General features: G+C 39.2%; 1 protein-coding gene across 1 annotated transcript in view; it reads right to left on the minus strand.

The window, feature by feature from the left end:
• Positions 1-13,064: 13,064 nt before the first annotated feature.
• The window catches only part of Oxct1 (3-oxoacid CoA-transferase 1), a 131,528-nt gene continuing 121,155 nt past the window's right edge, over positions 13,065-23,437 (minus strand). Inside the window, exon 17 of the mRNA XM_005325615.5 lies at positions 13,065-14,835. Within this exon, the coding sequence (XP_005325672.1) occupies positions 14,794-14,835 (42 nt within the window). The 3' untranslated portion in view covers positions 13,065-14,793. The remainder of the gene's footprint in view (positions 14,836-23,437) is intronic.

A 23,437-nucleotide genomic window follows, 5' to 3' on the forward strand; every position in this document is an offset into this window, starting at 1 on the left:
GGACCATGCTTCCTTACTGCTGTTTCCCTAGCATCTGGCACAATGCTGACCCACATCAGGTGCTCACGCCACTTAGCAATTTGTCTTTTAGTTCTTTCATCGCCTGCTCCAAGATCATCAAGATGGGTCCTACAAATAATACTCCTTTGCCAACTGATGCAAAGTTAATCTTTGCCAACAGAGGTGCTGGAGAGACACTGGAGGAGGAAGAAGTTTCTCCTCCTAGTTCAGTGTGCTGTCTTGCCAGGGTCCTGCGCTCAGTTTGCCCACCGATTAGCTCCCACAGCCTGCAAAGCTTTTCCAGAACTCAGCAGTGGAATCATGACTGGTCTTTCCAGTTCCTGGTTCCTGCACTGTGTTGCAAGGAGCGAGGCCAGAAGCCAGAGATTTTCCCTGGACGCCCTCAGGTGCCTGTATAGTGCAGTGCCTTGATGAGACACTGCCCTGACAATAGCTTCCTGGTATTGTCTTCAGGTGGCTTTATGGCAATATCTGAAGTGTGGAAATTCCCTCCTCCCTCCACCAGGACAACTTCCTCTTGTACCTCAGAGACCGATTTCCAGAAAGTTCTGTCAGTGTGACACTATCGTGCCTCTGACATCCAGTGAGTCACAGCTATGTGCCTTCTGCCAGGTCTGGGTCTCAAGTCCTGGATGCCTACTCCTTGGAAGTCCCATTTTAATCCCAAGAGTAGTGGCTGCTCCTTATAGCTGTTATTCTTAGGTTGCTTAGAATGCTCTTCACTTCTTAACAGCCAGCCCTCATAACTCGAATCGCGTTGGTTAATAATTCTTTATGTTAAACTTTTGCTATTCAATTACTGTGTCATTTCTGTCTCCTGACTGGACTCTCCTGACTGATAAAGTGCTTGATAAATACCTGTTGAAAGGATAGAAAAATGAAGGGGAGGTAGGTGTATATGTGTGGGGGTGGGGATGGGAGGGAAAAAGGGGGAGAGGTTATAACTGGATAACTGGTATATCACCAAACCAGTTGTAAATTTGCTTACTGCTATTATTTGTAATTAGAAGTTTTAAAAAGAAAAACTGAATTTTGTCTGAATATGATCTTGTCATTGAATTACTTTTCGTAAATTCACCCACTCTCTATTCATTTATTTGCTAAAAATGTATTGAATATCTATTATTTGCCAAGAACATGCTGATGGGTTTCTTGGCATGATGAAAGAGTTGATACGTCTACCCAAAAATCCAGATTACAAAGCCAGTAGAAATATCCTTGAATACCAGATTTCATGAATAATAGATTCCAGAACAGTGTTTAAATCAGACTACCCAATACCTCCCCTGTTCCCTCCCATTCCTTCACCTCCTGCCAACATATAAACACCATGTTGTATGTCTTAAATATACACAATAAAATTTGTTTAAAATAAAGAAAGTAAATAAGTAGGTCATTTAATTCCTGTCCTTCAATAGCTCGCTGTCAAGGACATTTCTTAACATCTAGAATTCTTCCTTCTTCTTTCCATTTAGATGTGGGGCATTCTTCATGAGTTATGTATAACATTCTTTAAATTCTTAAATCACTTTTTAAGCTTCTCCTCGGCAAGTTGAATATTCCATGGCATTTTATTCTTTCCCTAGTTTTATCGTGTTTAATTCTTCATCTTCCTGAGATTTCTTCAAAGTGGTCACATCCATCCTAAATGCATGGTTGACTACCTGACAGACTTACATGGCATTTGATGTTACTTATTGAATGGAAATATCCTTTTCAAGGCTTTATTTGGTCTTTTATATCTTTATGTATTTGAGTGTCTGTGATCTGTTAAATATCTTTACTTACAATATTTAAATTTCTTCACAGAGTACACTTACATAGGACTCAGATCAAAATTGTGCATACGGAAAAGATGGTGGTGAGGGGGGAAGAATAGGAAGACACAGAGACATACCTACCTGGAAGGCAGATCACGATAAAAAGATTCAAACACTTGGAGTGCTTGGGAGAGTTGTTTTATTCTTTTAAAAATATTTTCAGTTGTAGATGGACACAATACCTTTATTTTTATTTATTTTTATGTGGTGCTAAGGATCGGACCCTGTGCCTCCCTCACACATGCTATACCCCTACCCTGGTGTATAGCTGTTTTTAAACACTAACATACACACTAATAAATTTATCAACTGCTTTTTATCTGTAAAGTAGGTTCCCAAGGATCTTTCTTCTGCATTCAGTACTATATGTACTTCAAAGTGGTAATATTTTTTTTTAAAAAAAAAATTCTTAAACCAGACTTTATGCTATCCAGAAAGGCCTTAGAAGGACCACTTCAAGTTTACTGATTCCAAGATGAACATCCCACATTTTAAAGTATTCAAAATTGAGACACATCTCACCAATGCCTTCAGCTTCTGGCTGCCCTCTGGCTCCAGAGGACAAGACAGGCACCTGCTCCTATCTACCCTCCCACTCGTCTTCTGACCTATTTGCCACCTTGACCCCTCTTGTCACCAAGTCGACCTTGGATTGCAAATGTACACACTTCAAAACTGGTGGATTTCTCAGGCCATTAACTACTTATGATTCTTATCAGCTGCAGAAATCATTCATGAATGACCCTTCTTTGCTTTAAATGTGCAGGGAATACTTGACAAATTCATCTGGGACTAAGGGGAAGTCTAGAAAAAAACCCTCAATATAGACAATAAAATTTCAAGCTACTGAGAAAGCAAACACAATCATAGTGCATCTTACAATTAATGGTGTCATATTCAAATAAATGTGACAATAACACTTAAATGTCATCATATGGTATGTGACTTGCTGAGCCCTAATGCCTTCTCACCCTCTCCCACTCCCCAGACTCCAGATCTGTGATGAATTTTCCTCTTTCCATGGATCCTGTTCTTCCTAGTGGAGGTGGAGGTAATGGTACAAGATCTTCCTGAGGGACCCTTCCTCCATGTCACCAGTGATATTTCAGGCTGCCAATATCAGCCTTATCTTGAGGGCTCAACTGTGTGAGTCTGAGATACAACGCTGTGAAAATTGGTAAAGGTTAATGCCAGGGGAGCTGCATTTCGAAGGTGTTAAGCTACAAAGATAAAGCAATATCTATCTACCCTTCCTGCTGGGGTCAAGTGAGCCTCCTTGCATGTGGCTGCCAATACAGGGCCTTTGTGGGAGCAAATCCAGGTAACTATGAGTCTTTCCCAGGAACACTCTTCCTGGTGGTGACTGGCATTATCATTTTTGTTTTGATAGCAACCTAATCCCTTTTAAACTGGGTTGTACACAAGAGCTGTGTGGACGGAGGAAACAAAATTTGAATACCTGTCCCATTAGGTTTAAAGGTTTTGGACTCTGTTTTATGGCTTACCAGAGAGCAACAAATCTAGTTCTATTCAGGGGATTTAATTCACATCTCATTAACTACCTTGGCAAAATCCACCATTAGTCCTGAAAGGCTAATTTGATTAAAGAACTGGCAGACATTACTTCTCTCAGACTAATCAAGTTAATTTTAATGGAAGTAATAATGTCTCTCTGGCAGGTAATTGTGAAAATCAAATAAGCTAGCTAGCATATTCTGGGTGTTTTATAAATTATAAAGTGTTAAACCAATGTAGGTGATTATTACAGTTCTCTTTTTATTTCTTTATTACAGCTTCCATTTTGCACCTCTTTTTTTTCCCCTTGCCTCTTCCTAAGAGATCATTTCTAACTATTTAGTTCAGGGGAATCCTCTAAGCCTGGCCTCTTATAACCCAGGTTCTCCAACTAGTAAATTGTTTGAATGAATTGTATTGAGAAATCTACCACAGGCCAGTCATGCAGTTGTTACATAAATAACATCTAAAACAAAAACAAGCACCTCACCACTGTGCACTGATTTTTTTTTTTTTTTTTAAATAATAAATTATAACATTTATTGAGTTCTTACTGTGTGACAGGCTTTTTGCTTATTCTTTTTTTTTTTTTTTTTTTTTTTTTTTCCTTTTTTTTTTTTTTTTTTTTTTTATTGTTGGTCGTTCAAAACATTACACAGTTCTTAATACATCATCTTTCACAGTTTGATTCAAGTGGGTTATGAACTCCCAACTTTACCCCGTATACAGATTGCTGTTTCACATCAGTTACCCTTCCATTGATTGACATATTGCCTTTCTAGTGTCTGATGTATTCTGCTGTCTGTCCTATTCTCTACTATCCCCCCTCCCCTCCCCTCCCCTCCCCTCCCCTTTTCTCATCCCTGTTTAATGTAAATCTTCTTCTCAAGCTCTTCGTCCTTACCCTGTCCTTGTTTACTCCCCTTATATCAAAGGGGTCATTTGGTATTTGTTTTTTAACGATTGACTAGCTTCACTTAGCATAATCTGCTCTAATGCCATCCATTTCCCTCCAAATTCTATGATTTTGTCGTTCCTTAATGCAGAGTAATACTCCATTGTGTATAAATGCCACATTTTTTTTATCCATTCATCTATTGAAGGGCATCTAGGCTGATTCCATAATCTTGCTATAGTGAATTGTGCTGCTATGAACATCGTTGTAGCAGTGTCTCTGTAACATGCTCTTATTAGGTCTTTAGGGAATAGACCGAGAAGGGGAATAGCTGGGTCAAATGGTGGTTCCATTCCCAGCTTTCCAAGAAATCTCCATACTGCTTTCCAAATTGGCTGCACCAATTTGCAGTCCCACCAGCAATGAACAAGAGTGCCCTTTTCCCCGCATCCTCTCCAGCACTTATTGTTGTTTGACTTCCTAATGGCTGCCAATCTTACTGGAGTGAGGTGGTATCTTAGGGTAGTTTTGATTTGCATTTCTCTAACTGCTAGCGATGGTGAGCATTTTTTCATGTACTTATTGATTGATTGTATGTCCTCCTCTGAGAACTGTCTGTTCAGGTCCTTGGCCCATTTATTGATTGGGTTATTTGTTATCTTATTGTCTAATTTTTTGAGTTCTTTGTATATTCTGGTTATTAGGGCTCTATCTGAAGTGTGTGGATTAAAGATTTGTTCCCAGGATGTAGGCTCCCTGTTTATCTCTCTTATTGTTTCTTTTGCTGAGAAAAAACTTTTTAGTTTGAGTAAGTCCCATTTGTTGATTCTAGTTATTAACTCTTGCGCTATGGGTGTCCTATTGAGGAATTGGGGGCCCGATCCCACAGTATGTAGATCATAACCAACTTTTTCTTCTATCAGATGCCATGTCTCTGATTTAATATCAAGCTCCTTAATCCATTTTGAGTTAACTTTTGTGCATGGCGAGAGATAGGGGTTCAGATTCATTTTGATGCAAGTGGATTTCCAGTTTTCCCAGCACCATTTGTTGAAGATGCTATCCTTCCTCCATTGCATGCTTTTAGCCCCTTTATCAAATATAAGATAGTTGTAGTTTTGTGGATTGGTTTCTGTGTCCTCTATTCTGTACCATTGGTCCACCCGCCTGTTTTGGTACCAGTACCATGCTGTTTTTGTTACTATTGCTCTGTAGTATAGTTTGAAGTCTGGTATCGCTATACCGCCTGATTCACTCTTCCTGCTTAGCATTGTTTTTGCTATTCTGGGTCTTTTATTATTCCATATGAATTTCATGATTCTTTTATCTATTTCTACAAGAAGTTCCATTGGGATTTTGATTGGCATTGCATTGAACTTATAGAGGACTTTTGGTAATATCGCCATTTTGATGATGTTAGTTCTACCTATCCATGAGCAGGGTATATTTTTCCATCTTCTAAGGTCTTCTTCTATATCTTTCTTTAGAGTTCTATAATTTTCATTATATAAATCTTTCACCTCTTTTGTTAGGTTGATTCCCAAGTATTTTATTTTTTGGGGGGATATTGTGAATGGAGTAGTTGTCCTCATTTCCGTTTCAGAGGATTTGTCACTGATATACAGGAATGCCTTTGATTTATGCGTGTTGATCTTATATCCTGCCACTTTGCTGAATTCATTTATTAGCTCTAATAGCTTCTTTGTAGACCCTTTTGGGTCTGCTAGGTATAGGATCATATCATCTGCAAATAGTGATAATTTAAGTTCTTCTTTTCCTATTTTTATGCCTTTAATTTCTTTTGTCTGTCTAATTGCTCTGGCCAGTGTTTCGAGGACTATGTTGAACAGAAGTGGTGAGAGAGGGCATCCCTGTCTTGTACCAGATCTTAGAGGGAATGCCTTCAATTTTTCTCCATTCAGAATGATGCTGGCCTGTGGCTTATCGTAGATTGCTTTTACAATGTTGAGGTATGTTCCAGTTATCCCTAATTTTTCTAGAGTTTTGAACATAAAGGGATGCTGTACTTTGTCGAATGCTTTTTCTGCATCTATCGAGATGATCATATGGTTCTTATTTTTAAGTCTATTGATGTGGTGAATAACATTTATTGATTTCCGTATATTGAACCAGCCTTGCATCCCAGGGATGAATCCTACTTGATCATGATGTATAATTTTTTTGATATGTATTTGAATCCGATTCGCCAGAATTTTATTGAGGATTTTTGCGTCAAGGTTCATTAGAGATATTGGTCTGTAGTTTTCTTTCTTTGAAGTGTCTTTGTCTGGTTTCGGAATCAGGGTGATGTTGGCCTCGTAGAATGAATTTGGAAGTTCTCCCTCTTTTTCTATTTCCTGAAATAGCTTGAAAAGTATTGGTGTTAGTTCCTCTTTAAAGGTTTTGTAAAACTCTGCTGTATACCCATCCGGTCCTGGGCTTTTCTTAGTTGGTAATCTTTTGATGGTTTCTTCTATTTCCTCTATTGTTATTGGTCTGTTTAGGTTGTCTATATCCTCCTGACTCAATCTGGGCAGGTCATAAGACTTAAGGAATTTATCTATGCCTTCACTATCTTCTATTTTATTGGAGTATAAGGATTCAAAATAATTTCTGATTATCTTCTGTATTTCTGAAGTGTCTGTTGTGATATTACCTTTTTCATCCCGTATGTTAGTAATTTGAGTTCTCTCTCTTCTTCTCTTCGTTAGCATGGCTAAGGGTCTGTCAATTTTATTTATTTTTTCAAAGAACCAACTTTTAGTCCTGTCAATTTTTTCAATTGTTTCTTTTGTTTCAATTTCATTTATTTCAGCTCTGATTTTAATTATTTCTTGCCTTCTACTTCTTTTGCTGTTGTTTTGCTCTTCTTTTTCTAGGATTTTGAGATGAAGTATGAGATCATTTATTTGTTGGTTTTTTCTTTTTTTGAGGAATGAACTCCAAGCAATGAATTTTCCTCTTAGAACTGCTTTCAATGTGTCCCATAGATTCCGATATGTTGTGTCTGTGTTTTCATTTGACTCTAGGAATTTTTTAATTTCCTCCTTGATGTCTTCTAAAACCCATTGATCATTCAGCAACCTATTGTTCATTCTCCAAGTGATGCTTGATTTTTCCTTCATTCTTTTATCGTTGATTTTCAGTTTTATTCCATTATGATCAGATAAGATGCATGGTATTATCTCTACCCCTTTATATTGTCTAAGAGTTGCCCTGTGACATAATATATGGTCTATTTTTGAGAAGGTTCCATGTGCTGCTGAGAAAAAAGTGTAACTACTTGATTTGGGGTGGTATAGTCTATATATGTCAATTAAGTCTAGGTTGTTAATTGTGTTATTGAGTTCTATAGTTTCTTTATTTAACTTTTGTTTGTAAGATCTGTCCAGTGGTGAGAGAGGTGTGTTGAAGTCTCCCATGATTATTGTATGGTGGTCTATTAGACTCTTGAACTTGAGGAGAGTTTGCTTGATAAACACAGCCGCACCATTATTTGGGGCATATATATTTATGATTGTTATGTCTTGTTGGTGTATGGTTCCCTTGAGCAGTATGAAGTGTCCTTCTTTATCCCTTTTGATTAACTTTGGTTTGAAATCTATTTTATTAGATATGAGTATGGACACTCCTGCTTGTTTCCGCATTCCATATGAGTGGTATGATTTTTCCCAACCTTTCACCTTCAGTCTATGAATATCTTTTTCTATCAGATGCGTCTCCTGTAGGCAGCATATTGTTGGGTCTTCTTTTGTGATCCATTCTACTAGCCTGTGTCTCTTAATTGGTGAATTTAAGCCATTAACATTTAGGGTTATTATTGAGATATGATTTGTTCTTCTAGCCATATTTGTTTATTGATGTTTCTAAACCTGATTTGTTATCCTCTTTGACTATTTTTCCCCCTTTACTGTCCTATCTCCCATTGTTGGTTTTCAGTGTTATTTTCCATTTCCTCTTCCTGTAATGTTTTGCCAAGGATTTTTTGAAGAGATGGTTTTCTAGCTGCGAATTCTTTTAACTTTTGTTTATCATGGAAGGTTTTAATTTCATCTTCTATCCTGAAGCTTAATTTCGCCGGATACACGATTCTTGGTTGGAACCCATTTTCTTTCAGTGTTTGAAATATGTTATTCCAGGATCTTCTAGCTTTCAGGGTCTGTGTTGAGAGATCAGCTGTTATCCTGATTGGTTTGCCCCTAAATGTAATCTGCTTTCTTTCTCTTGCAGCTTTTAAAATTCTCTCCTTATTCTGTATGTTGGACATCTTCATTATAATGTGTCTAGGTGTGGATCTCTTATGATTTTGCACATTCGGAGTCCTGTAGGCTTCTAGGATTTGTGATTCTGTCTCATTCTTCAAGTCTGGGAAGTTTTCTTGTATAATCTCACTGAATAGTCTGCTTATTCCTTTAGTTTGGAGCTCTGTGCCTTCCTGTATCCCAATGACTCTTAAATTTGGTCTTTTGATATTGTCCCATAATTCTTGGATGTTCTGCTCATGGTTTCTTAGCAGACTTGCTGAGCTGTCTATGTTCTTTTCCAGTTGAAATACTTTGTCTTCATTGTCTGATGTTCTCTCTTCTAAGTGATCTAATCTGCTGTTAGTATTCTCAATTGAGTTTTTAAGTTGGTTTAATGATTCCTGCATTTCCAGGATTTCAATTTGTTTGTTTTTTATTACCTCTATCTCCCTGTGAAATTGATCTTTTACTTCCTGGATTTGTTTGTCAATGTGATCTTTCATTGTCTGATTTTGCTGTCTCATGTCTTCCTTGAGACTCCAGATCATCTGCAGCATATATATCCTGTACTCTTTATCTGACATTCCGTCTGTTGCAGCTATTACCTCTTCTAAAGTTGAGTTGACCTGCATTGCTTGTGGACCTTTCTTTCCTTGTCTTTTCATACTGCTCGCGTTTCTTCCTGCTTGGTGCAACTGTTGTGTTTTTGAAATTTACCTCCTATTTATTTATATTGCTCTTGTATAGTTGGGAAGTCTCCCTTGCAGGGCGGGTAGTGGCTGTGCTCCTCCCCTAATTAGGGTGGTCTGTCTACCACGCTAATTGGTCGCAGGTCTGCCCCCACTGCAGGCACTGGTGGCTGTTCTGCTCTGACCCCACTCCAATTGTGGTAACGTAACTACCACACCCTGGGGTCGTTGGTCCTGATCTGGATGTGGGTGGCGGCTCTGCTGTGCCCCCACTCCAATTGGTGTGACGTGTCTACCACGCTGGCAGACCTCTAGGCCGGTGGGTCGCAGTTCTGCACAGCCCCCACTCCCAATGGGGGTACCTGACTACCTCTCCAACGGGTCGCTGAGCCCCCTCCGGACCCAGGCGGCGACCCTGCTCCACCCCCACTCCAACCAGTGTGACGCGACTGCCTCAGTGTTACGTGTCCACCACGTTGGCAAGCTACCTGGCCTGTCTTGCCAGTGGGTCGCTGGTCCTATTCTAAGCGTGGGCGGCTTCTCTCTTCAGCACCAGCTGCATTTGGGGTTTCATGGTACCACGCCGGCGGGTCACTTGGCCTGCTCTGGGCGCAGGTGGAAGCTCCACTCTGCCCCCACAGCACCCAGCAGGACCCTGGCCGAGAAGCAGTCACCGCCAGTTCCCTAGCCTTGGGCCAAAGCAGCTTAGGTAGCAAGAACCCCGCCTTTCCTATCCGGATACACTCTCTCCGCTGGGAGCTGGCCCCAGCGAGTGACCCCCGGGGTTCCCCAGCCCCAGGCCAAAACTGTCTCGGGAGTCAGAACCCAGTTGCCCCAAGCTCAGCGCACGCTCCACTCGGAGCTCGCCTTCACAGGCAGTCTCCGCAGATTCCTCAGACCTGGGCCCGGTTAGCCCTGGGAACCCAAGTCCCGGGAACCCAAGTCCCGCTGCTCAGTGCCCGGAGCACGCCTTGCCAGGCACGAGCCTTCAAGAGTATTCTCCACAGGATTCCTAGTCCCGATCCTGAGCAAGAAATCTGTCTGCTAGACGAAGGCAAATACCAGCCTGAATTCACCTGTTCCGTAGCTGAATGAGCTGAGATCAGCAGAACAATGGGATGATTACATCATCTCTCCAAGATGGAGGCCGCCGTCCTCCGTGGTCAGACCGGTGACTGGAACCGCCGCTTCTCTCCTCTGTCTCAAGCCGGAACTCCGCACCAAGCGCTGCCGATGTATCGCTGGCAGGAGCCCTCCGAATCCGTATCGCTGTTCTCCCTCTCCTCGCTGTTCTCCCGCTCCGGCTCCCTGCCGATTCCCAGCGCGCGCCGCAGACAACCCACCGCGGAGCTATCAGGCTATGCGACCCTTCGTGCGGAGAAATGGAGCTCCCACTGCCGAACCTCGCACAATGGAAACCTGTCTATTAGATTCTGTAGCGCCTCAATTTCACTGGAAATTCCCAACAAGATATCCTTCAGCCGTTTCATATCTTCTTTCACTGGCTCAGTGATGCAGCGCACTGGGGTGATGCACTCCCTTCGCCGCCATCTTTCAATCTGTGCACTGATTTTGAAATACGTGGCCGAGAATCAGTAAGACAACTACTAAACTCTTACCCTACACTGAGGGTGCACCAGAGCTGGAAGCTGGATATGAAAACAGCCTTTGCAGGGATGTGGAGTGTTGAGCATTCTCACCACAAGAAGACAAAGTGGGAGAGGCAATCTCTAAACCACTAAATCATAAAAAGAGACTTACAAGGTAACATCAAAGTTTTACACATACTTGTGGAGCTAATTACCTCCCCCAAACTTTGTAAAGGGTAGAAGGTGAAATGCCCAACTTCTAACAAATGAATCAGATACAAAATGACTGAGTGGGATACTGGTATCCCATAGTTTGTAAGTAGAAATACTGATACGACTATGGGTCCTGCTATGAAGAGCCAGAATGTAGGAGCACCCCACTCGGAGTCATGATGACCATAATGAATCGTATTTAATCTTTTTTAAAAAGTTATTTTATTTTAGGTTGTAGGTGGACACAATAAATTTTATCTATTTATTTTTATGTGGTGCTGAGGATCGAACCCAGTGCCTCACACGTAGGTAAGCATTCTACCTCTGAGCCACAACCCCAGCCCTTCATATTTAATCTTCATGACCAAACATGATTTGTATTTGAGACGTTGATAAGGAATTGCCTTATCAGTTAGTTACCTAGATTGATGTAGGCATCAGTCTCATGGGAGTTGCTGTGTGATCCACAAAGCAACATTGATCTTTGAATTATTTTGACAGAGACATGTCTGAATTGCTGCAGGCAGGAGACTTCAAGTACCTGTCACACAGATGTGCACTCAGATCACACTATATTTATTGGTGTTTATGCTTAAACTCTGTTTGATATGCAAAATGGCCTCTTGTAGGCAGGTGACATAAAACATTGAAAAATAAACAGAAAGGAACAATGGACAATTCTGTCCCAAATAATATTATAGTATAGCATTTTCAAAAGATGTCAGTCTTTTTGCAAACAAACAGATTCATTACATCTTATAGAACCACAGTGGAAAACAGCATATTCTCTCCATTTTAAAGATGGAGAATCTGAAAATAAGCTTTAGAAACTCAAAGTCATTCCTGTAAGAAAAAGCAGAAAAGTGCCAAAGGAAGCTATACATTGATTAAATGTCTGCTTATATACTTCTAATGGAATGCCATTCCAACCCTGTGATGCATATACTGAGATCAGAAAAAAAAAAAATTCTCTACCAAGAAACTTCCTACCACTTGGTAACACCCACAAATGCTCTTTCGTGCGTTCTCTGGTCCCAGGTATAAGCATCTTTGCTCATATTACGTCTAACTTCTGTAGAAGACCAGGTCCCTATCAGAACTGTGGCTGCAGGTGATAAAGAACTAGCTCAAGCACAAAGGGAGATCTGTGGGCTCATGTATAGACATGGATGGAGGGAAGATTGTCTTAAGTTTCTAAACCTTGTTTTCAGATTCTCCATCTTTAAAATGGGGAGAATATACTGTTTTCCACTGTGGTTCTTTAAGATGTAATGAATATATTTGGTTGCAAAAAGACTAACATCTCTGAAAACGCTAAACCATAATATTACTTGCACTAAAACATGAAATCCAAATCACCAGGATGATTCCTCCCTATACCTCTTGTGTATTTGTGCCAGATCCTTTATTTCCAACAGTAGCTAAGCTGGTTGCTAGTGTGTGTGTGTGTGTGTGTATGCATGGATAATGAGACTGGGTATTAAAACCAGACAAATTCTTTTAGCTTTGTGGCCAAAGAAGAGTAAGAAAACTGACTTCTCTCTCATTTACTGCTTTTAAATGTGGTAGAAATAATCTAAATGGTACATCCTGGATCATGTGCTAATTTCTGGGAATGAGCAAAGTAGGCAGAGGAGAGGAATCAGAAGTGGCATATCCTGGGAACCTGCCTACTCCTTTAGACAGGGGGTAAGTCTGTTTCTAGAGAGTAAACACAGATAGATGCTGGGCAAACAGGAGACACTCCAAAATGCAACAAAACACAACAAACTACTGGGAAATTAATTAATGTATGTCTATCATAAAGGAAAATATTAGGTGAGAGCAAACAAATTAACACATGAAACCTTCATTATTTTTCTAGGAACAAGGTGTGGACTTTAGTTAGGTAATGGTTCATTTGCTTGTTTTAGAAGGACAATATTTCTTCTTTGGTAAGATAAAGAGAAAAGAAGCAATCTGATTAAAAGTGATAATGGATGCCTTTATTGTTAGCTATTCCAACAACACCTCTATTGCATAATTCACATCCTTAACTGCACTATCCCCAAGTGAGAAACAGGACAAGCACACTGATCTCTATCAACTTGGAATCTTTATTGTATTTCTTAATGCAGTTCTTAACATTATGGTACACTCTCTGATCAAGAACATTCAAACATCTATTTAAGTTTTGCCAATGTTTAGAACTTTTTTAGAATCACATCATGTTAAAGTAACAGACTGGAATGATAAACAAGTAAGTTTGAACATATAACAACCATTAATAACATAACTTTTTTTCTAAATCACAACTCTAATATAGATAAATATTACTCTCAGTGGAACTTGTACATTCTAAGATTTATTTTTATAAGTACTATGCAGTCAGCCAGAAAGGCTGTCTTTTGTGCAAAGTGTGCTACTCACAAAAAAATCTCTCTTCTTCCTTGAATATTGTACATAACACAATTCTAGGCATACCTGAAGAGGAGTGAGTTCCAATAACAGTCATCACCTAAAAACGTGCATAAATTCCTGCCAGAGGAATGATATATTGCATGGTATTCTGCCTTCCTCTGTCCAGAGACCTGCTGTCTGGACTGCTTTCAGGGTGTCTAGACTTTCTCCCATCAGATACCCAGGATACTTCTGAAGCAATCCCCTTGGTATTGAGGAGACCTCTGAAGAAACGTCCTTTACAAGATTAATCTGCCATGTCTATCCCTTAACATTAAAAATTCACCAACTCTTCAAATCTCAAGTTTGTCCATCATTATTTCCCCGGCTTGATTAAGGTTGAATTAAAAGTACTTTATTAAAGGAAGTAGCTTAGGCAGAAAAACCACTGCTCTGTAGAAAAGTCATTCAATATTTAGAAACTTTTCTGAGCAGAAATCAGAGCCTTAAAAAAAATGTATCTTTTATTATTTTATTTTTTTAACTCTGCTGTCACTGTGATTAAGGACTCATGATAAATTACCACAATTCTTCTTGACCTAGGAGAAGGTATTGTATAAGTAGTCCACTGGGCCTCTGTAACAGGGAAGTAACCTTAAGGATCCAATTAGATAGAAAGAAATAGTGCACTGTTTAAAACAGAGAAAACTGTCCTAGCAGATCAGTTAGGTTTCTAGCCCTCTTCCCATAGTTAGCTTGGCCTTTGGCAAAGCACAGATGGATGGTTGGTTGTCTCTTATGGCAGCTTCTTGATGGTGTGTCAACAGCAATAGATCCTACACCTTTTGGTCTTTCTCACAAACAAGTTACTTCTTCTGCCAAAGACATCCCTGCTTGTTTTCTTGGGTATCTATTTAGCTACAAGAAGGATGGGAGGAAGGAGGATGGTCTAGGCAGACCAGAGGCAAAAAATCAGAGGAGACTGATGGGAAAACAATCACGAAGATAGTATTCTTCCTAATCACATACATATTATTTTTCTTCCATAAGTACTAAGCCATAATTTAGGTATAAGGGAAAGCTTATCAATGAAACTCTTCCTAGGGCCCATCTTAGTAAATACTGCATATAACTTAGCATAGCACACATGAAAAAGATACATCCAATGTGAGCACCAATGGTAAAGACAACCTTCTAAGCACTTAGAAAATAAAATGATCATGTTTTCCTTTTGTTTTTCATTAAAGTATCATAGTACACTTGAGAGAACAAAATCTATATGGCTGCATAAATCCTGAAACACCAGACAAAAACTAGTCAAAAACTGCTTGTTACATATACAATTATGATCCTGACATTCTTCCAATTAAATCCTCTGTGCTTAAATTGAAAAACCAACAGCCTGGGGCAAACGTCTACTCCCATATTTCAAGTTGTGATTTGCTGCATTGGCATGAGTTTTGGTGAAACCTGGTAAAAGAAAGAGGAAAAAAAAATCAAATCATGAAAAACCACATTGTATGTACAACTTTAAATTTCCAAACCCAAATGATAAAGGCAATTAGCAAACTTGCTGTGGACATTGCCTATATAGTTTCACTATCATTTTTTCATTCTGAAACACCAAGACAGGGAACTCCTGTTCTGTTTGCATTTGTGATCGTTAGGGGTTTTCAACCTTCTTGTATTACAATTCCATATTAAAGACAACTGGGCAAGGCAGCAAAGAGCGTGCAGAAAAGGAGCAGAGAGACAAACAAAGGGTCCTGCTCTCCAAGACCTCCACTGCATGGATCAGGGATCTCCAGAGACTTATTCAAGACCCAGTGCCAAGCACAAATCTCTATGTTCTCCAAACAGATCCCCCGTCAATCTGCAATGTATGTAATCTGTGGGCCACGTGGATACACAGTAATGAAAATCTATGATCAACGATAACTCTTACCAGAAATTTCATCGTCAGGACAGAAATGATGCAAAAGCAGTCAAAGGACTCCACGTCACTACAAAGAGGTGGTAACAGCACTAACACTATTAAATCTTGATTGTAATTACGTGAAGTGTCTAGAACAGCAAGTACATTCCTGGGAATCTCATTAAAGTACAGAAAAATGAGAACAGGTCTACACTCACAGCATGGATGAAGCAGAAATCTAGATGTAAGAAATCTGGCTTAATTGTGACAGATCATTCAAAGTATGGTACCAGCTCCAGATTTCTTAATTCAATATGGCAAAGATCCATTAGATCCCAGTCAGGAGCAAACACTGGGGAGCACAGTAGCGAATATTAAAACTTGGGTGATTTTCTGAGTACCTCATAGATGTGGCAATGGAAGTGGACCAAATCAGCATTTTGCTTCCAGGTTGAACAATATTTTGTAAAATTAACAAATTAATGAATGAGTGGGTGACTAGAGGTAAACGTCAAAGAACTAGAAGAAACACTAAAAAAGGTAAATTCAGTATTAAAAAATCGAAAGAGCTGGAAATTAATTGGCTCTGATGTGGTTAAATATTTTTAGTTCATTTATAAATAACTTCTGTATTAATCACATGTCAAGAGTTAATGCCCTTTCTTCCACTTTTCTGCTAAAATGAACAATAACACTAAAAAAAAAAAAACAAAATTAAAAAAAAAAAGAATAAAGATCAGCATAGTTTGTCATACAGTTTAGGATAAGAGATCATTCAACCTTGCCTTTTTTTTTTTTTTTTTGTACCAGGGATTGAACCCAGAGACACTTACATCCCCAGCCCTTTTTAATATATTTTTTTTAGAGACAGGGTCTTGCTAAGTTGTTGAGGGCCTCACTAAATGGCTGAGGCTGGTTTTGAACTTGTGATTATCCTGCCTCAGCCTCCTGAGCCACTGGGATTACAGGCATGCACCTAGACTCCTGGTTTAGCCTTGCCATTTCTAAGAGCAGATGTAGAACAGACAAAATAATGGATACATAATAACTAGCTAAGAGTGCCATTCCACAGGCATATACCTTCACCTCTACTGCAGAGAAGACAAATGAGCTCTGAGTAGGGAAGTGTGTCTCACAAACAACTCCTTTTCTTCTTTTAACAATACAGCATTTGTGGAATTAATTAAGTGAAATAAAATTGTTCTTTCTTGAAAACAGATAATCTCTAATAGGCATTTAATTTGTTAATACTTTCATTTTTTTTCTTTTTTTATGTGTTCTAATTAGTTACACATGACAACAGAATGCATTTGACACATCATACATAAATGGAGCATAACTTCTCATTCTACTGGTTGTACATGTTGCAGAATTACAACATAATACCTTAATTTTAAATACTAAAATACCTGATCCCTTTCCTTGTGTTGGTTCCATTCTGAGCTCTTACTATCACTCACATCCTCAATGTGAAAATGGACTTTTATTGGAAAAGAAGATGATGAAGCTTTCTGTAGACTTGACTCATCTTGTCTCTTTGGTAATAAAAAATATCTACTAAACTACCATTTCTCATTTCTGTTCTCACAGTCTCATCAACATTGTAAGTCTATACAAACCAAAGCACATTATTCTGCCAGTGTGATCCACAGGCTGAGCAGAAGACATGATTTCAGTATAGACGATGAGCCAGTAATTTGTCTTCCCAGTCTAATGACATCCCAAGAGTATACTGTTTAATTCTAGTATAATGCCAGTTCATAATAGATTTTGAGAATACAAACTTATTGAATTTGGCAAAGAATTTCTACAGCAGGCTTCTTTCAGATTCCATGGCAAGCATATAAATAAGCAATGCTCTTATTTAATTTTTCTGCCACTGATGGTTTAGGTGTGTTCTTGCCGGGGGAATAAGACCAAGACCCTTGGGAGTAAGAGCTATGCCAATTGGTGTATTTCCCCCCCCCCCCATTTCACAGCTGGGTGTGACATACACTGAGTGATTAATAACAGATGGAGCTGTGGTGTGCTCAGTGGTAGAGTGCTTGTCTAGCATGCATGAGGTCTTGGGTTCAACCCCCAGCACTGTGAAGACAGACAAATAAATAAATAGTGTGAGGTGACAAGTGATCAGTGGAAGTTTATTCTACCATATATATTCTCATGGTTTAAATTTATTTTAATAAAACAAAGAATTACTCTGTTTCAAAAAAGATCTACAGGCACTTTTGGCAAAGAAAACCTATTTCATGTAACTCAAGCATTCATCAGAAAAGAAAGATGAATAACAATTGGATCCACTAGTCGCTGCAAAATGATATTTTAGAGATAATGGAATTTAAATGGTAGGATATCACCTTTCCTTTTCATTTCTTTCTACTTTGACCCATCAAGTTACTGGCACAGTGAATGATGTAAGTACAGATATAAACAAAGGAATTTGAAAGTTTCATTAGCTTGTCACAGTCTTAATATGGGGAAATGTGCAATATCATTTTGACTCTTTGAAGTGAATTATGACTTAATAAATATTTGGAAGACAGACTTCTTTCAAAATGTGAGGGTGATGGGAGAAAAATAAGCCAAAGGATTCCTTAGTTGTGAAATTGTTGGGTGCTAATAGCATAAAAAGAGTTGTCAAAGGAACAATCAACCGAGTGAACACATGACTTATGGGGAGAAAGCACTTTCAAATCATGAATCTGACAAGAGGTTAACATCAAACATATCTAAAGAACGTCTACAACTCAACAAAAACAACAAAAGAATATCGGATAACCTGATTTAAAAAATAGGTATTTAGGGCTGGGGTGGAGTTCAGTGGTAGAGTGCCTGTCTAGCAGGCCCAAGCCCTGGGTTCTATCCCTAGCACTAAAACAAACAAACAAACAAACAAACAAAAAAAAAAAAAAAAACCAGACAAATTCAAAACACAAAAGCAAAACAAAACCAAACAACAACAACAACAAAAGGCAACTGAATAGACAAAGAAAATACACAAATATCCAACAAATGTATGAAAACATTCTGAACGTCATAGATCATCAGAGAAATGCAAATCAAAGTCACAATGAGCTATCTCACACCCATGAGCATGTCCACTATTAAGCAAAAAATAACAAGCAATGGTGAGGTTGTGGGGAAACTGGAACCCATGTGCATTATTGGTGGGAATAAACATTAAGGAAATTTCCCCCCAAATTAAAAGTAGAATCATCATATGATTCCACGATTCTACTTCTGAATATATAACCAAAAAATTTAAAAGAGATAATTGTAATTGTACATCCATGGTCTTTTGCAGCATTATTCATAATATTCAAGAAGTAGAAGCAAATCAAATGTCTACCAAGAAATGAATGGATAAAGTGTGGGATCTACCCACATGGAAAAGGCAAGCTTCGAAAAAGTTAAGACTGTTACAACAGGGACAAACCTCAAACTTGACATATGCAAAGCTAAATAAGCCAGTCAACAAAGGGCAAATACTGTACTGGTTCACTCACAAGAAGTATCTGAAGTAGTCAAAACTATAGAAACAAAGTAGAACGGATGGTCAAGAGCTGGAGAGAGTGAAGAGAGGGAAGTGGTGCAGAGTGGAATAGAGTTCAGTGTTGCAAGATGAAAAAGTTCTAGATCTGCTGTGTAGCCATGTGCACACATTTACTACTACTGGGCTGCACACTTAAACATGATTAAGACGATAAATTTTATGTAATACGTTTTTTCTCATCACCGTTAAAGAAAAAGAAAGATAGAAAGGCATGACAGAATGCCACCACAATCAAGCATTTGGGGAGCATGAATGGGTGCCCATGGCTCTACCACTCAACAGCACTGAGGTAGAGCATCTATTCCCTTCCTGTCTCACTTCATGCCCGTGGCCTCTAGTATGACCCCAGAGACTCAGCTGGAAAGGAACTGCAGCCTTTGAAATTCACTCTGACTCTTCTTCCTTGGGATCAGCCTTCCTGTGGGGAGCACATGCTGCTTTGCTTTGGGCCATGTGGAAGGAAGCTCAACAGTAAGTCTCCTCGGGTGTAGGAGGCTGTGGTTTTCTCACTCAGCTTATACACGGGAGCCAAAGCCCCTCCACCACTGGGGTTTGTACCTGGGAAGTCCACTGTGGCTGCACACCTAAGCCACATCCTTCGCCCTAGCCTCTATAATGATGATGACAGTTTACATTTGTCCGCCAGCTCCATTCTCTCTCTCAATGGATTCAGAACTCAATACCTAAAAACACAGAGGAGCGTCCCTTTCCTCACAGCAATTACACGTTGAGGGAGAGTGATCATATGGAAGCAGAGCTCTGTCCGTCAAGGGGTGCCTCCTCTAGCTGTGAATCACCCTTTTCCCATGTAAGATTATTTTTGGAGTGTACTGAAGGTTCCAGAAAGAGAGTCAATATTTGCATTTCTATGACTAAATTTACACAGCCTCCTTTGGAGTTCATTGTAACTTTAGATATGTTCCCTGTTAGCTTTCTGTCACCGGGACCAAACACCTGAGATAAACAACTTCAAAGGAGGAAATGTTTATTTTGGCTCATGGTGTCAGCCGTTTAGCCCACAGTCGCTTGGTCTTGTTGCTTTGTGGGCCTATCACCAGGCAGTACATCACGGCAGAAGCACATGGCTCCTGGTGGCCAGGAAGCACAGACAGTGAGATCAAGAAGTCAGGGTCTCAGTGTTCTCTTCAGGTGTACACCCGCAATGAACTACTTCTTCCAACTAGGACCCATCTCCTAGTTCCATCAGCTGGGGACCAAGAGGTTGGCCGGGGGTGCATTTATAATCCAAAGTGTGATGGTCATTACAGACTTTTTTAGGAGAAGCTATTTCATGTGGCATTTAAAGAACTAATTACATATGATAAATTGGAAAAGTCCTTTTTTAAAAATGCCCAAATATTCATCATAATCATTCTTTTTTAATAACCTGAAACCATATATTTGTCAGGTCCTATTATATAATGCTGGCATATTTCATCTTTTTCATTGAGATTCTCAGTATTTTCTCAATCAACCTACATCCATATTCTGTATCTTTTGCCCATTCACTTGCCTGTATTGTTAGGTCTGCAGACATTTTGCAACACATTTTAAATTGCTTTGCACTAGATTTCCACCTTTTTCTTTATTAGGCAATAACCAAACTAATCATTCCCTTCTAGAATCTTCACTTCCAGGTACACATCAAAAGCTGAGCTATTGGGTCTTTTCTTAAACATAATTCTTTTCTGTATATGCTGGGAACTGAACCCAGGGCCTAACTTTATCATGAAGCTGCATCCAAAGCTCTCAAAGAAAAATGAGGAACTGATAGAGTCACATAGAATATAATGCTACCTATGTAGTAAAAAGCACATCTTCTGAATTGCAGCACGGAATATTTTCTGGATTATCACAAAAGAAATATTATCCTCAATGTGATTTTTATTATTAAATATATCCTTATTGACAATCCAGCTATTATGCTTTTTATTAATCAGAGTCCTCCAGTCTCTGGCCACACGGAGAAACCACCTGCTCCCTGTGATTTCCTCTGTCAGGGTCTAAAGAGATGCCATCCATCATCAGATCCCCAAAAGCTAGTTCTTCTGTCTAAATGGGTCAGCTGATGTCACACCTTTAAATTGCTGGGACAACAGTGACATACAAACTAACACTTCATCTCAATAGCCTAATTCGATGGACACAAGATTGTATGCCACTGCTGAAAGGAAAGATGGGATTGGGAGGGAGATGGTGGCTACAGAGACACTCCGGTGATCACCTCCTCACAGAGAAACTGACTTGACAGTTTTCCACACACCAAACTACCTTCAGAAGAGCTCAGGAAGCTTGCCTTAGGCAACATAATGCCTAATTTTAGCATAATGAATGAGAAAAGATGCAATGAAGAAGGCAGGAAGGAAAAAGTGGCCCATGTCTCTGCTTCTCCAACTTTACACAGCACAGCAAGGAGAGAGATGCCTCCCTCTTGGGGACAGGGGTGGGTGGGACAGACACAGACTTGAGTCCAGGCCTTAGACTTGAAACCCAGCCACAGGCTCACTGTGGGGAAACCCAGTGGTAGCCTCAGGATTCCTGCTCTAGGCTAGTACCTGCAAATTGAGCCTCTGGCCCCTCCTCTGCCAGATGGCCACAGGGCTGCCTCCACCACCTTAGGTACAGAGAGGAGCAAGATTCTCCCCAGTGGGTAGGGCAGGAAAGTGAGCACAGGGTTGTGTCTTGAAACTGAGGGTTGGGCTGTGTTGAAACCTAACACCTGGCAGATCCTAGCAGTCTCTGACCCCAGGTCATTGCTCACAGCCAGAGCCTCTGAGCCTACAACAGTGACAAGTGGAAAAAAGGCATCTGAGAAAATTCAGCATTCCTTCATGATAAAAACAAAAGAGGAAGAAATGTACCTCAACATAATACAGGCCATATATAATAAGCCAGCAGCTAACATCATACTTATAGGGAAAAGGCTTTCTCTCTAAGATCTGGAACAAGACAAGGATGCCCACTTTAACCAGTTTTGCTTAACATAGCATTGGATGTCCTAGTTAGAGCAATCGCATAAGACAAAGAAATAGAAGTCATCCAAATTGGAAAGAAATAGCCAAATTGTCATTGTTTCTATATGATTTTATATAGTCTACCCCAAAGATTTCTCCAAATAAGACTATTAGCGCTAATAAATGATTCAGTAAAGTTGCAGGATAAAAATTCAACATATGAAGAACAATAGCAATTGTAATAGCTACAGAGAAAATTATTTAGGAATAAATTTACCCCCCCCAAAAAGTGAAAAATCTCTACAATAAAAATTATAAAACATTGATGAAAGTATTTGAGGAGGATAAAAAGAAAATTTTGTGTTCATGATCTGGAAGAATCAATATTGTTAAAATGTTCATACTACCAAAGTGATCAATGCAATCTCTATCAACATAACATGTACTTTCTTCACAAAATAAGGGAGAAAAAAATCCTAAAATTTGTATGGAACCACAAAAAACTTCAAGTAGCCAAACCATCTTAAGCAAAAAGAACAATGCAACTACAGATCATCATATTAAGCAAAATAAGCCAAAGAAAGACAAGAACTGCATGTTTTCTCTCATTTATGGAATCTGATTTGGGGGTTGAGAGAGAAAACATGAAAATAGAAGGGAGACTTCTATTTTCTATTAAAAAAAGAGGAAAGGGATCAGGGGGTGAGGTGAAGAGAGTAGGAAGGGCTACAGGGGGTGGAAATGATTCAAGTTATATGCATGCATGAACATACCATGATGAAACCTATTGTTCTGCATTGTCAACATGCACTAATAAAAAGAAAAGAAAAAGGCAGGAGGCATTACACAACCTGACTTCAAAATACCTTACAAAACTATAGTAATTAAAAACAACATGACATTGGCATAAAAACAGTCACATAGACCAATGGAACAGAACAGAGATCCTAGAAGTAAAACCACACATCTCTAGTCACCTGATCTTTGACAAATGTGCTAAGAACATGCATTGGAGAAGGGAATTTTTTCAATAAATAGTGTTGGGCAAACTGGGTTACCATATGCAGAGGAATGAAATTAGACCCCTACCTCTCATCAGTTCTAAAAAAACGGACTAAAGACATAAATGTAAGGTCTGTAACTATAAAACTAGAAGAAAACAGAGAAATACTTCAGGACATTGGAATGGGCAAGTCATTTTTGGATAAGACCCCAAAAGCACAGGAAACAAAAGCAAAGGTACACAAATAAGATTACAGTATACTAAAAAACTTTTGCACAGCAAAGGAAATAAGTAATAGAATGAAGAGACAACCTACCGAATGGGAAATATCTGTAAACTATACATCCGACAAACGGTTAATATTCAGGATATATAAGAAACTCAAACAACAGCAGAAAATCTCAAATAATCCAATTAAAAAATGGGCAATAGACTTAAATAGATATTTCTTAAAGGAAGACACACAAATGGCCAACAGATATATGAAAAAATTCTTAACTCACTAATAATCAAAGAAATGCAAATCAAAACCACATTGAAATATCACCTCACTAGAATGTCAAGTGATATCCTTCTCTACACAGCTAAGATTATGAGTGAGTAGGAAAAAAAAAAATAGCAAGTGTCAGTAAGAATGTAAAGGAAAA

This window comes from Ictidomys tridecemlineatus, chromosome 1, assembly GCF_052094955.1.
Source record: "Ictidomys tridecemlineatus isolate mIctTri1 chromosome 1, mIctTri1.hap1, whole genome shotgun sequence".
NCBI lineage: Eukaryota > Metazoa > Chordata > Mammalia > Rodentia > Sciuridae > Ictidomys > Ictidomys tridecemlineatus.